Source organism: Spathaspora passalidarum (genome assembly GCF_000223485.1).
Source record: "Spathaspora passalidarum NRRL Y-27907 unplaced genomic scaffold SPAPAscaffold_6, whole genome shotgun sequence".
Lineage (NCBI taxonomy): Eukaryota > Fungi > Ascomycota > Pichiomycetes > Serinales > Debaryomycetaceae > Spathaspora > Spathaspora passalidarum.
Window position 1 is genome coordinate 470,456 of NW_006767430.1, and position 12,075 is coordinate 482,530.

General features: G+C 35.5%; 7 protein-coding genes across 7 annotated transcripts; 3 read left to right on the top strand and 4 right to left on the bottom strand. All coding sequences in view use genetic code 12, as the record gives it.

Annotated features, from left to right (window-relative positions):
* Positions 1 to 101: 101 nt before the first annotated feature.
* SPAPADRAFT_62737 (60S ribosomal protein eL39) lies at positions 102 to 697 on the top strand (the record flags this gene model as incomplete). The annotated part of the gene is made up of 2 exons (XM_007376819.1): positions 102 to 130; positions 401 to 697. The coding sequence occupies 2 exons, from the start codon at positions 125 to 127 to the stop codon at positions 548 to 550; spliced, it is 156 nt and encodes a 51-aa protein (XP_007376881.1).
* SPAPADRAFT_62743 (uncharacterized protein) lies at positions 102 to 1,526 on the bottom strand (the record flags this gene model as incomplete). Its single annotated transcript, XM_007376818.1, has 3 exons — positions 102 to 130; positions 401 to 1,338; positions 1,396 to 1,526. The coding sequence occupies 2 exons, from the start codon at positions 1,417 to 1,419 to the stop codon at positions 835 to 837; spliced, it is 528 nt and encodes a 175-aa protein (XP_007376880.1).
* A 128-nt stretch (positions 1,527 to 1,654) lies between these two features.
* Positions 1,655 to 3,692, bottom strand: SPAPADRAFT_62752 (uncharacterized protein; the record flags this gene model as incomplete). The annotated part of the gene is made up of 1 exon (XM_007376820.1): positions 1,655 to 3,692. One exon carries the CDS (start codon positions 3,093 to 3,095, stop codon positions 1,713 to 1,715), a length of 1,383 nt encoding a protein of 460 aa, XP_007376882.1.
* A 1,420-nt stretch (positions 3,693 to 5,112) lies between these two features.
* Positions 5,113 to 7,383, bottom strand: SPAPADRAFT_156191 (uncharacterized protein; the record flags this gene model as incomplete). The annotated part of the gene is made up of 1 exon (XM_007376821.1): positions 5,113 to 7,383. The coding sequence occupies one exon, from the start codon at positions 7,381 to 7,383 to the stop codon at positions 6,538 to 6,540; it is 846 nt and encodes a 281-aa protein (XP_007376883.1).
* SPAPADRAFT_62753 (uncharacterized protein) lies at positions 5,950 to 7,047 on the top strand (the record flags this gene model as incomplete). Its single annotated transcript, XM_007376822.1, has 1 exon — positions 5,950 to 7,047. One exon carries the CDS (start codon positions 6,012 to 6,014, stop codon positions 6,408 to 6,410), a length of 399 nt encoding a protein of 132 aa, XP_007376884.1.
* Positions 7,384 to 9,340: 1,957 nt separating the features above from the next.
* SPAPADRAFT_142098 (uncharacterized protein) lies at positions 9,341 to 10,804 on the top strand (the record flags this gene model as incomplete). The annotated part of the gene is made up of 2 exons (XM_007376823.1): positions 9,341 to 9,647; positions 9,726 to 10,804. 2 exons carry the CDS (start codon positions 9,341 to 9,343, stop codon positions 10,802 to 10,804), a joined length of 1,386 nt encoding a protein of 461 aa, XP_007376885.1.
* On the bottom strand, positions 9,883 to 11,853 carry SPAPADRAFT_62754 (ubiquitin-specific protease; the record flags this gene model as incomplete). The annotated part of the gene is made up of 1 exon (XM_007376824.1): positions 9,883 to 11,853. A coding segment is annotated over one exon (550 nt), but the record flags the coding sequence as incomplete, so codon positions are not given.
* Positions 11,854 to 12,075: the final 222 nt, after the last annotated feature.

Here is a 12,075-nt window from a genome sequence, read left to right on the forward strand (position 1 = left end):
AAAAATCTTCCAAAGTGCTTTTTTTCCCTTTGACTGAGTGAGGAAGAGGAAGAAAAAAACTACAGTAAAATATTTTCATACTCTTTGAAGTTCTTTTTACTAGAGTTCATTTACATTAGCAACAATGCCTGTATGTATCATACCAATATGAGTGGATAGATCATGTATGATAGAGTTATCGAGAGTAATACCGTTGATACAAAAGCAGAAGAGAACATACCTATTAATGTAATCTACGATTGATTGGAAAGAAAGAATTTTCAATTTGGAAACCTGTGAATAATACATACAAGGAAAGTAGACCACGAAATGGTTAATAAGAATAACATGGTATAGAACCAAATCATGACTAAATCAAAATGTCCACATAGAACGAACATCAATACTAACATTTTAATAGTCTCAAAAATCTTTCAGAACTAAGCAAAAGTTAGCCAAGGCTCAAAAGCAAAACAGACCATTACCTCAATGGGTCAGATTAAGAACTGGTAACACCATCAGATACAACGCCAAGAGAAGACACTGGAGAAGAACTAAGTTGGGTATCTAAGCTATTTGGGTTATCTATTTACTTTTACAATCAGAATTGGTCCGAATTCCATATAATGTTTATTCAATGATGGATCCCTTCTATCTGTATAAAAATAATGGGTTAATACGATTTTCTTTATAGCATCTTAATATATACTGTTACATTACAAGGTAATCCTTCAAATTTTGGATAAAGTGTAAACGATTATACTAAAATTATACTATTAATATTTAAGAAGGTGGAATTGGTTACTTGTAATGATTGCTTTCTGCACTAGTGCTCGATACATCATTGGTTTTGTATTATACTTCTTCTTCAAATACAGTTTCGATAGGCTTCTCCATTAAAGCAGCATGAGAACCAACACAAACAGCACTGGACCCAATCAACCACATCATAGTAGAAATAGGACTAGCCAAGAACCCCAAAGGAATAGCTACGATTAATAGTCCAGTGTATAATTGGGAAGTGTTATATTTACCAAATGGGGTGCTTAAATCTTGACCTTGTAAACGATTAATTCCATAAACACCACCAACGACGAAACAAGTAACAAATAATAATAATACATTGGTGATAAGGGCGTAGACACTCAATATTAAGACAATGGCGATATAGTTGGCTGAGAAATAACCCAAGTTGAATCCAACTCTGTTTTGGATTTCACCAAAGTTGGCTGGTTTGGAAAGTCTTCTGAAGTCGAAAAACTCTTGTGGTGGTCTAAGCTTGGAGATGGAGGTACCAACGGAACTGAAGTCACTTCTGATTCTGTCTAAGTTGAATCTTGAGCCGACATTGCCAAATGACTACGAAATGTTAGTATATGTGTCGATTGTTATCAAAGGCAGTTATCATATACATACTGCTAAGTTTAAAAACTGGGACATGATGTATTAGTATGGTGTAAGTATAGCTAAGGGTAGTTGAAGTCTCGTTGCTATTTATAGGGATTGGTTAAGGTTTTGTGAAAATATTATTGGGCTGTGTCCGGTGTGGTTTTAGTGGTTTGTATCCGCCCAAGGGAAAAGATTGACGTGTTTCCAGATCGAGAGCACGCACGCACGCACAGACCAAAAAAAAAAATAAAAATAAAAATAAAAATACAAAAATTAATAAATAAGAAAAAAAGAAATTATTTGTTGCGGCTTCCACAGATTGTTGCAAATGTCGCATTATGAACCTATAAACCTAAATCCTTTTTAACCATAGCCCTACAGATTGGATGGTATCTCAGTTCAAATTGCTTGAAGTATTTCACAGCTAATTCTCGATCAACTTGGTTTAACAACATAAAACCTGGTCTGACATATTTCATACGACCAATTGTACCTAACCATTCACCTAGTTTAACCTTGAATGTCTCAACTTCTCCGCTAACTTGCAAATAAAACCATTTGAATAACACTTCGGCATTTAAAGTTTTACTATAAGAAGTATATTTAGATTCCATGATGCTTAATAAGTCTTTATAGTTCTTCCAGTGGAAACCTTCAATTTTTGTGTATGAGATTAATGCATCTAAAAATACCACAGATTGGTTAGCGTCAAATGATTCAATATCTTGTTCGGAAAATTCAGAAGTTGGCAATTCATTCTTCTGGGTGAAGCTATACCATTTCTTGGCCAAGTCATAACATTTATCAGCAATTGTAGTATCGAACTTTGGATCAATTGGTGGCATGCCTGGTGCATATAACCAAGCCTTCCAATCAATGCTGTCCAATTCCTTGGTTTTGTCGCTGAAGTAGTTGTACAAAACTTCCCTGAACTGATAAGTATCCAAAGATTTATATCTGAAGGTTTTAAAATAGTAAGGGATAAAAGCATCAAACACCTTCTTACCACCGACTTTTTGTTCAATATGGAATAATAAATTAAACCCTTTTTCATAAGGAACAGTAGAAAAGGCATCATCTGGATCTTCACCACCCTTTAAATCTTGTACTAATGTAGAATATTTGTCGACATTATCACCCATTGATTTAAGATCATTTTCTAAATCAGTCCAACCAATAATGGCATTAAATTGCCTGATTGATTCACCATATTTCTCAGGGTTAGGATATCCCTTTTCTCTAGCTTTAGCAATGGCAATTCCTTCGAGAATCCTACGTTCCAAATAAACAGTCCATCCTTCATTCAACCAGAAATGCTCCCAGGAGCAATTGGTAACTAAATTACCAGACCATGAATGTGCTAATTCGTGGGCAACAACACTGACCTGAGATCTGTCTTTACAGATCAAAGTTGGAGTTAATTGACAAAGATTTGGGATTTCCATACCACCGTAGGGGAAACTAGCTGGAAGAATCAATGAATCAAATCTCAACCATTCATATTCAAAGATTAAATTTTCAGCAATTTGAATGAAATTTTCCATATCATGTTCAAACTCCCATTGACATTGTTTGATATTGCATGGTTCAGAGTAAACATCGGATCTAGGTCCAATAGGAGCACTAGTTAAATCTCCAGAAGCAATAGAAATTAAATATGAAGGAATAGGAACTGGTTGGGTGAAAGTGTATAAATTGTCTTTGGCTGATACAGGTCTTCCTGACATCAAAGTAGGAAGTGGGGAGGTTGCAGATAATGCGTAAGTGGATTTAACAGCAGGAGTATCGAAGCATGGGAACAAACTTCTAGCATGAATAGCTTGACACTGACAAAACAAGTATGGCTCTTTCTTTCCATCAGTTGTTTCCTTGTCTAAAAATTGCAATGCTGTACATTTATCAGTAGTTTTAAACTGAATTGTAACATTTAAAGGACCGTTGGTTGGAATTGGAATGGACAATTTCGAACCCAATGGACCAGAACGCTCGTGTAAGGTATATGTCCCGTCTTGTTTATTGACTGACACTTTTTCAACTTCAAGGTAAGAAGTATCTAATTCAAGCACATCAGTAGATTTCAAGTTGTTCAAGTCATAAGCAACGGTACCAGTAACAATTTCCTTGTCAAATAAGATATCGAAATGTAAGGTTGTATTTGTGACCGAGAAGCTCTGATAGTTTGACAAAGTGGAAGGATCGACTTCAGCAGCCCTGGTTGGACAACCGTTTTTTCTTACTTCGTGCATTAGTTAGTTTTGGTCGATCTAATCAGGAGTAGAAGAGTAGTGAAGAAAAACTGCCTGTAAGTTTGTGTGCCTACAATTCTAGTGCCGTAAAATATTTTTGATGCCATCCATCTTTGAGGAGCTGAATTTAAATTTCCTGGGGCTGATTGAATCATGTGACTTGATGTAAAGTAGCCACTATAAATATTCCGATTTACAACCGCCCCTGAAAACAAACTAAACAGAGACCTTTTATTCTTGAAGGACATTATAAATGAACTGTAAGTTATATATAAGAAGCATTGGCTACTTAATGATTGATCAAATTTCCCGGAGGTATACTCACACTTGGTGTAAACGATATTCGGTCGTTGATGTTCTTCTTCTTCTTCTCGTTCTCTTCTTGAAATCAGAAACTATCCATTTTAATAAGATTTATTAATAGTATTAACAATTGCAACATCAAGATAAACTAGATACACTAGATCACCGAGGTTTTTCTAAAGTTAAATTCATGCCTGCCTCAAAAGTTAGAAGGTTTATGTAGATGGATAAACTGTTTACGTATTGTGTGATGTGACGATACCTTCAAATTTAAGAAGTTCTAGATGGTTTTGAGATCTTTATCTAGTTGTTGCTACAGTCTTATACTGTGGACTTCTTGGCAGTTAGTAGTTCAAGTTGAAACTACACAAAATCCGAGAAGCATTAACGCGACTTTTACAACAATACTATTTTATTGTTCAAATTCCGCTAATTGGTATTCCATTGTTTGGAAAACAAACATTGTATCTCACGTAACATAGTAATGAAACTTTCAACCAGTTGCGGTGATCAAAATCTTATCTCTGACTGTATTGCATATTCCTGATCTTGTACAAGATAAATCAGAGATATGTTACTTTAAACTGATAAACATTCTATACTGGGATCCAAAGTTTGTTGGCAATTTTTAACTTTCGCTTCACGTGCATTCACTTCACATTTATCTTCTGTTTACCAATGATTACAGAATACTGCAGTTTGTTTCTTTTCTGCTACTCTCTACATCGCTTTTTTGTAGGTTATACAGCTGGAGTAACTAGGATCTACTACCTTTGTTAGCCGTGTTGCACTAGATTGTCACACTGGCGATACAGTGTAACCCCTATAATCGTGGGTTAATCGCAAAAAAAAAAAAAAGATTCAGGCTATTTTTAGGAACTCATACTGTGGATTAGTTACCTCTGACATTTTCTTTCTTCCTTGCCCCTCCGCTCCCCCACCTCCTGAAGTTATCCGTTATTCCCTAATATATTAGACGAAACAAGTTATCACAGCAGAAATATTCAGCTTTTATTTTAATAACACTTACGTTTAGAGACTGTTATCATGAATCAAACATCCACTCAATTTCATGCTGAGGAGGTTTCACCTTTGCACACACTTGAAAAACAGTTGGTTCGATCAGGCTCGCTACGCAAGGGGCAAAGACCGTCTGCTCGTCCATTATCCACCAATAGCATCCCCAATGATTTCGATCGTGAGAGTATATATTCGTTCGAATCTGTCAGTACCAATGGTAGATTACTAGATCGGTTAGAATTAAGCGAAGGTGAAGACGAACTAGATTTCGAGCCCGATGATTGTTCTATAACTTCGACGGGAAGGTTATTGGATCGACTACAATTAGCGCAAAACACAAAGAGTAATTTACTGATTAAAGGTGTCAATGTTCAACCACGTAATATCAAACTGTCGATAGGCACATTTCAACCATTTCAACAACCAACCCATCGCCGAACTTCCCAACAAGCATTTGTTCAACAGCATATAAGACATGTTCCTATGAATCTTGTTTTTGAAAATATAAGTAAATCATCAGAAACAATCGAATCAAATATGGCTACTTTAAATAAAACCGATACGAATTCAAGCACTCCAAGTGCAATAAATCTGGTTCAAGAAGAATCATTCGACTCATTTGCGTCAGAAGAGAGTCCGGTTAGATCTCCGTCTTCCGGTTCTTCCCAATCTACATTTACGGGAATGCCTGAACCTAGACGAATTAATTCTGATGGCTCAGCCTCGTCATTTGTACTTCCATATAAAAATGAATCACTTACAGCAGAGGCGAGAATAAGTCTTGCCCAAGAATTAAGGAAAATTGGTAAACACCGTGAAGCATCATATCAATTACAAATTGCCGCCAATGAACCGTTTTTCGATACCAAGGCAATGTATTTATATTCCATGGCATTGCATTTAGGCCAAGGTGTTAGACAGAATGACCATCATGCTATAAAGTGGTTATGTAAATGTCTACTCATGAATTTCCCCCATATAAACTCATCCAATTCAGCGTTAATCCTGGAGAAACTAAATTCGTTATCTGCCGAGGAATTAATCCGACTCATTATGAAGAATCTACAAGTCACCATGAACAAGGATGAGCATTTGAACGGCAATGACCCAATCATGTTATACCCCATATTCAAATCCCTTTCCAAAGCTCAAATAACAAAGATTATCCACATATGTAAAAACAAACTAGACATTGCTTCGGTGGCATATCATGAATTGGGTAATTTCTTGATCAATGGGTGGGGGTTAGACCATAGGGATGAATTGGTGGGAATTGCATGTTTAAGTAAAGCTGGAAGTATGGGGAATATTGATTCTATGACTCAATTGGGAGATATCTGGTGTAATAAGACAAAATATCATAAGAAAGATCTATGTAAGGCTGCTGCTTGGTTAAGATTAAGTGAGATTTTTGGAATCACGACAATTGGTAACAGTTGGATATATAAAGAGAAGTATATGAGCTCAAGCTAGCATGGTATTTGACTTTTATTTAGATATTTAACTAGTCTTGCTCAGAAACTTGATAATGATAATGACGTCAGAGTGCAGCATTAGATGCTCCCCCTCAGTATATATTAATTTGTAAATCTGTATACTATTAAGATAATCCACATTGTAACTTATAATTGATAGAATTGCTTGAATTATACTTGTTGTAAATATCAATGAATTCATTCATAATATTAAACAAAAATGCCGTGAATTCATTCATATTAGTATATACCCCAAAAGGCAAATAATACACTTGATTGGTTGGTTTAATATTATTATCAAAATTCTTTAAATTATAATCCCGCTGTGGAATTTCCAAACTTAGGGATTTATTAAACCAGGTTGATGGGAATCTTAAGGGTATGCTTGTATTTATAAAACTTGGGCGTGAATTCATAAAATGTTCTAGAATAAGGGTGTTATTTGATAATGCTAGTTGTTGCAATTCAATGATTTTTGTGTTTAGTCTATCGTCATTTTTCTTGATGTAGGAATCAATTACATTGGTTAATATTGAGTTTATTCGTTTGAGTATAATTGCTCTGGCTTGGAATAGTATGCAGACGAGGATTTTTAGAAACTCAAATATAATCTTCTCCTTGACTAATTTGGAATACTTTTCAATTCTGGAAATTAAGCCGTTTATCTCTTGATCGAGTAATTTCCATGACCTTTCACTTGGTAATACTTCCGATACGATTTTTGAACGTTCATCGAAATCAAACGAGACAATTTTAAGCAAGATAGAATCGATGTTAATTATGATTGACAAAAATTCATTCTTGCACGAGTCAGCTTTAGATTTGGTAGATTTACTCAAGTTTAACCAATGGTTCTTCTTGGATTGTAATGAGTCTTTAATTTCATCTCGCTGTGATTTTGAAAATGAATGCGTTTGTTCTGGAGATCGAAGTCGTATTCTTTCTTCTATTGGTTGAGATTGTTCTCGCATTATCACATCTTGAGTTAGCTGTTTTAACTGATCTCGTTTACGTTGCTCATCAGTGCCTGGTTGTGCATGAACTTGCTGTTGAACGGCTTGTGACTTTTCTTGAAGTTTAGCTTGCAAATCAACGAGTTCTTTTTGCTTATTCTGTAATTGACTTTCTAGTTCCTTAACAGATTTTTCAAGGTTAATTTCACGCTCTGTTCGCTTGTATCTTGCCTCTTCCTTCTTTCGCTTTTCCTCGCTCTTCTTTACTTCTTCCTTTCTGTCTTCGCGTTTAAACTTAACATTCAATTCATGATCCTCTTCTTTCCTCCTATCCGTCAGGATCCCTAATCCGTTTAATCTGACGGGAGTGGTCAGGACTTTATTCATAGGACTTGCCACGGCTTTATTCAACTTCGGACTAGCTGCCAACTTAACCGGACTGACTGTTCTAGTCATTGAACGTTTAAACTTTGTTTTGTTATCAAACACAATTCGTAGTAAAAACTTGGGTTTGTTGGGATCATTCATTTTATTTATCCATTTGATTGTGCTGGTACTTGTTCGTTTGTTGGTAAAGGTGGAGCTGGAACTTGGTTTTGGAGTTGATGTCGGTGTATCGAAAATTGACGGTAATGTAGGTGAAAGTAATCGGGGAACTTTATCTTCTTCATCAGGAACAACTAGTTTATTCAAAGGTTTGTCGTCATCCAGATCGAAATCAAGGGAAAGCTTAGGTTCATTCTTAACGAGATTAGATGTGCTGAAACTCTTATGTATCCCTGAATCTTCAGGTGTTTCAGCTGTTTCTTCATTAGGTAATGTAGGTGATAGTATAGGCGGTAATGCCCCTGAGTCTTGATAGCTAGCGATTAAATCGTCTAAATTCCAGCTAGGTTTGTGTTTGCCATTGGTTAACAAGGACGAGGTTGTTGGGGTTCTGGGTTTGGGGTTATTTATATATGGACTTGAAGATCGATATCGTTTACTAGTCGATGCTTGTGATGTTGTTGGTGTCAAGTGGTATGATTTCCTAGGCGATGACACTTTGGAGGAGCTTCCTGTGGTTGTGTTATTGCTACCACCGCTAAATATTGAAGATCTCATACCTGGGAAGGTTAGTACGGAGAAAGGTTTTAGGTGTGAAAGTTGTGGGGAATGATAATTTTTTTTGAATGATCTAAGCAGTAAATAGCACAGGCAATATAATGCAAAACTATAGTATTTAACAAGGTAAGATGTATCACAGATACTGTAGTACAGAATCAGGTACACACGTACTTCCCCCAAAGTAGAAAAGCTTAAATTTGGTTGAGACCAGAAAAAATCACCTAATGTGATCACGTGATTCACCAATACGGGGGATTTGGTTGTAAATTGGAAAGTTAACTAATCTAATAAATTAGAGCCTAGAACAAGCTGGTTTCTACTTAAATTCCGGTTAAGTATGTATAATAAGGATAAAATGTTGGTAATCGACTGTTTTTTTTTAACTTCAAAGAAAAGTTAATCTTTTCACAAGGAGTTAGTATATTTTGCAAACTTTATACAAACTTGTTAAGAAAACTACCAAGAATAATTTAGACAATGACTATTGTATAACAAACGGTAGTACTTATCGACTTTTCTTTAACAAGTTAATAGAATTAACAACGTTATTCCTTGTCTATGTTCGTTTCGGGTATCGTGGCTTATACCTACCAAATTCTTATCAGTACCTTAACCCTTTTTTGTTGTAGATCTGATTTCAACCAGGGCAAAAAAAAAAAAAGAATTTGTCAAACCTTACTAGAAAGTAACAGAGCCATCATCACCCAACCACACCATATATCCCATCCGTAAGTGAAACTTATAGACTGACATAATAATCATCGTCATGAGCGAAGTATACAACGAAGTTCAACCAACAAGTTTGAAAAGAAGACGAGAGAAACGTTCTCATTCCCATGCTAACGGGACAACCCCATCTGCAGCCAACATGCACACTGGTAATTCATATAACAGTACAGGAAATAGTAATCTGGATACTCCTAGTTCATGGGATGAAGCACCAACTAATACCAATGATAATACTAATCAAGATTGGCCACCAGCATTACTGCAATATGTTACAGTTTGTTTTAATAGGTCAAGCACATTGTCTGAACGTGACAAAGTGTTGTTTAACCGTCAATTACAAAGTTTGATTGAAACTGCAGTGGATGATAATTTAATCTGGACCAATGATTGGAGCAAGCAGAAGTTGCCTATTTTGGATGGAGAGCATATTACTTTGGAGTTAGAGAGTATTAGGCGACAACGAGAGCAAGAGCAGAATAAAGAAAAAGCTAAAGAAAAGAAAGCAAAAGAGCATCAAAAACCAGAGCAGAAGAAAAAGTCAAAAACAAGCTCCAAGCCAATCAAAAAAGAATCTAATGACTCGTTATCCAAATCTCCTTCTGTTAACACTTTAGGAGACTTTGATTCAAATGAAAGAAAACGTCAAAGGATGGAAAGATTTAATGATAACAATAGTAGTACACCCAGCGTATCTACACCTATTTCTAAGGCTGGTTCAGTAATTGGTAGATGTACTGATTTAGAAAAAAGTTATCTTCGATTAACTTCGGAACCCGATCCCAATAGAGTTCGTAATCAACAAGTATTACAAAAGAGTTTGAAATTTGTCCAGGAGAAATATTTACAAACAAAGAATTATTCATATGCCCTTGATCAATTCCGATCTATTAGACAAGACTTAATGGTTCAGAATATCAAGAATGATTTCACCATAGTTGTTTATGAAACAAATGCAAAAATCTCGTTAGAAAATGATGATTTAGGACAATTCAATCAATGTCAATCACAATTGAAATATCTTTATCACTTGACTAGAAAGAATAATTCAGCATTTACTAAAAGATTTTTCCGTTTGGAAGTGGAATTCCTTATGTATCAAGTGGTTTATATGATGATTACATTCAATGTCAGTGAAATATTTCGAATTAAAATGGGCATATTGCAACAATTTAGTGATTTTCGAACTACAGATCGGGAAATGACTTTATTCAAATTTATACAAACATTGTTTCAATGTCAAGTATACATCACCACGGGAAACTACTTACGATTCTTTGATTCACTAAATCAATTTGAACAAGAGCAAGATATCAAATTAGCGTTAGCAGTGTTGAAAAAACATTTATATCAGAAATTCAGAGTAAAGTCTATGTCTATCATAACTCAATCATTTAGGAATTACCCCGTGAAGGTATTGACTGATTGTTTAGGATTCTCAAACTATACCGAGTGTTTTGAGTTTTTAGAGCTGATTGGATTGAAAGATTATGTCACTGCCAGTGATGATAATGGCCAACTTGAATGTCATAAATGTAAGCATTTAGTTGTGGCAATGATGCAAAAATCTAATTTTAAGAAAGTTGATATCAAGGGACAAATTTAGACATTAACAGACTGATGTCGAATACTAACTGTAGCTTTTCAAAGATATTAAGTATGAACTATGAAATTATGAATCACTATGCATTTCCCAATGCGCATCATATGCATATTGCATTTGAGGAATAACCTTTTTGTATGACTCTGGTACACAAGGGCAAGACCCTGGTATGAGTACTACACAACTATTCATAAGTTGATTCGAGTCTTGCCCAATTGTACTTGAGTGTCTAGGAGGGGGGGCTAAAGCTGAAGAGGCCAAATCTCACAATAATAGAGTAAATCGGACAACATGATTTAAGTATTCACTATATAGATTGTAGATTAATCACTTGTTGGACCAATAGCCATAATTGCGAAATTATGTTTGTTGGCTTCATCAGCATTATCAATATAGAATTGGATCTTATCTACTAAAGCTTGTTCCTGGATTATGTTATTTCCAGTAGTAGTTCCCAAATCAATTGGACCTTTACGTCTACCATCTAATTCATATAAATGACCATTTTTACCCTTGATGTAAGTAATGAAATGCAAATCAATGCTTGCTGTAGCTTCAGGCGCTTCGGTCTGACCCTTTGATCCGAAATTCTCATCAAGTTTGATAAAGCTTTCCAACCCTTCTACAAGCTTACTGGTGTCCTGTATGGATTTGCCCTGGACCTGTTTCAAAAACTCGGCCAATTTCAGATTCTCAATTATTAAATCAGATGGCAAGTTTGCAAGTATGTGGAGAAGGGCGTATAGTCCACATCCATTGCCAATGGTCTGTTTAAACCAGGTAACTTTATCACTCAACTCTAAGTCTCGCTTGGAATCTTCATTCTTATGGTACTCTTCATATTGTCGAGTCAAAGGGAATAACAATATAATTCCATATATTGGTTGCGGCAAGAATGCAAGTAAATCTTGATCAACTAATGAATAAACATCATGGAACTGTAATAACGGAGAAAGTCCGAGGTTGTACGACAAATCAGTGAATATCGAAGGATTTGATTCTAATGGAATAACCAGTTTACTATCTCCTTGCATCTTTGTTTGTATACTGGTGTCAGCTTAAAGTTGCTTGAACTCCTTGATTAATAATTGAATACACAAATATTCTTGAAATTGATCATGTGACTGATGATCACATGGTTTGATTTGCCGAGGGAATTATCACGAAAGGCTGTGAGGGGATGAATTACAAACAAAAGAAATTACTGGAAAAAGCAAACTTTAATTTTTAGGCAGCCAAATTAAAAATCTTCGAAACCAGAAACAACGTTACTT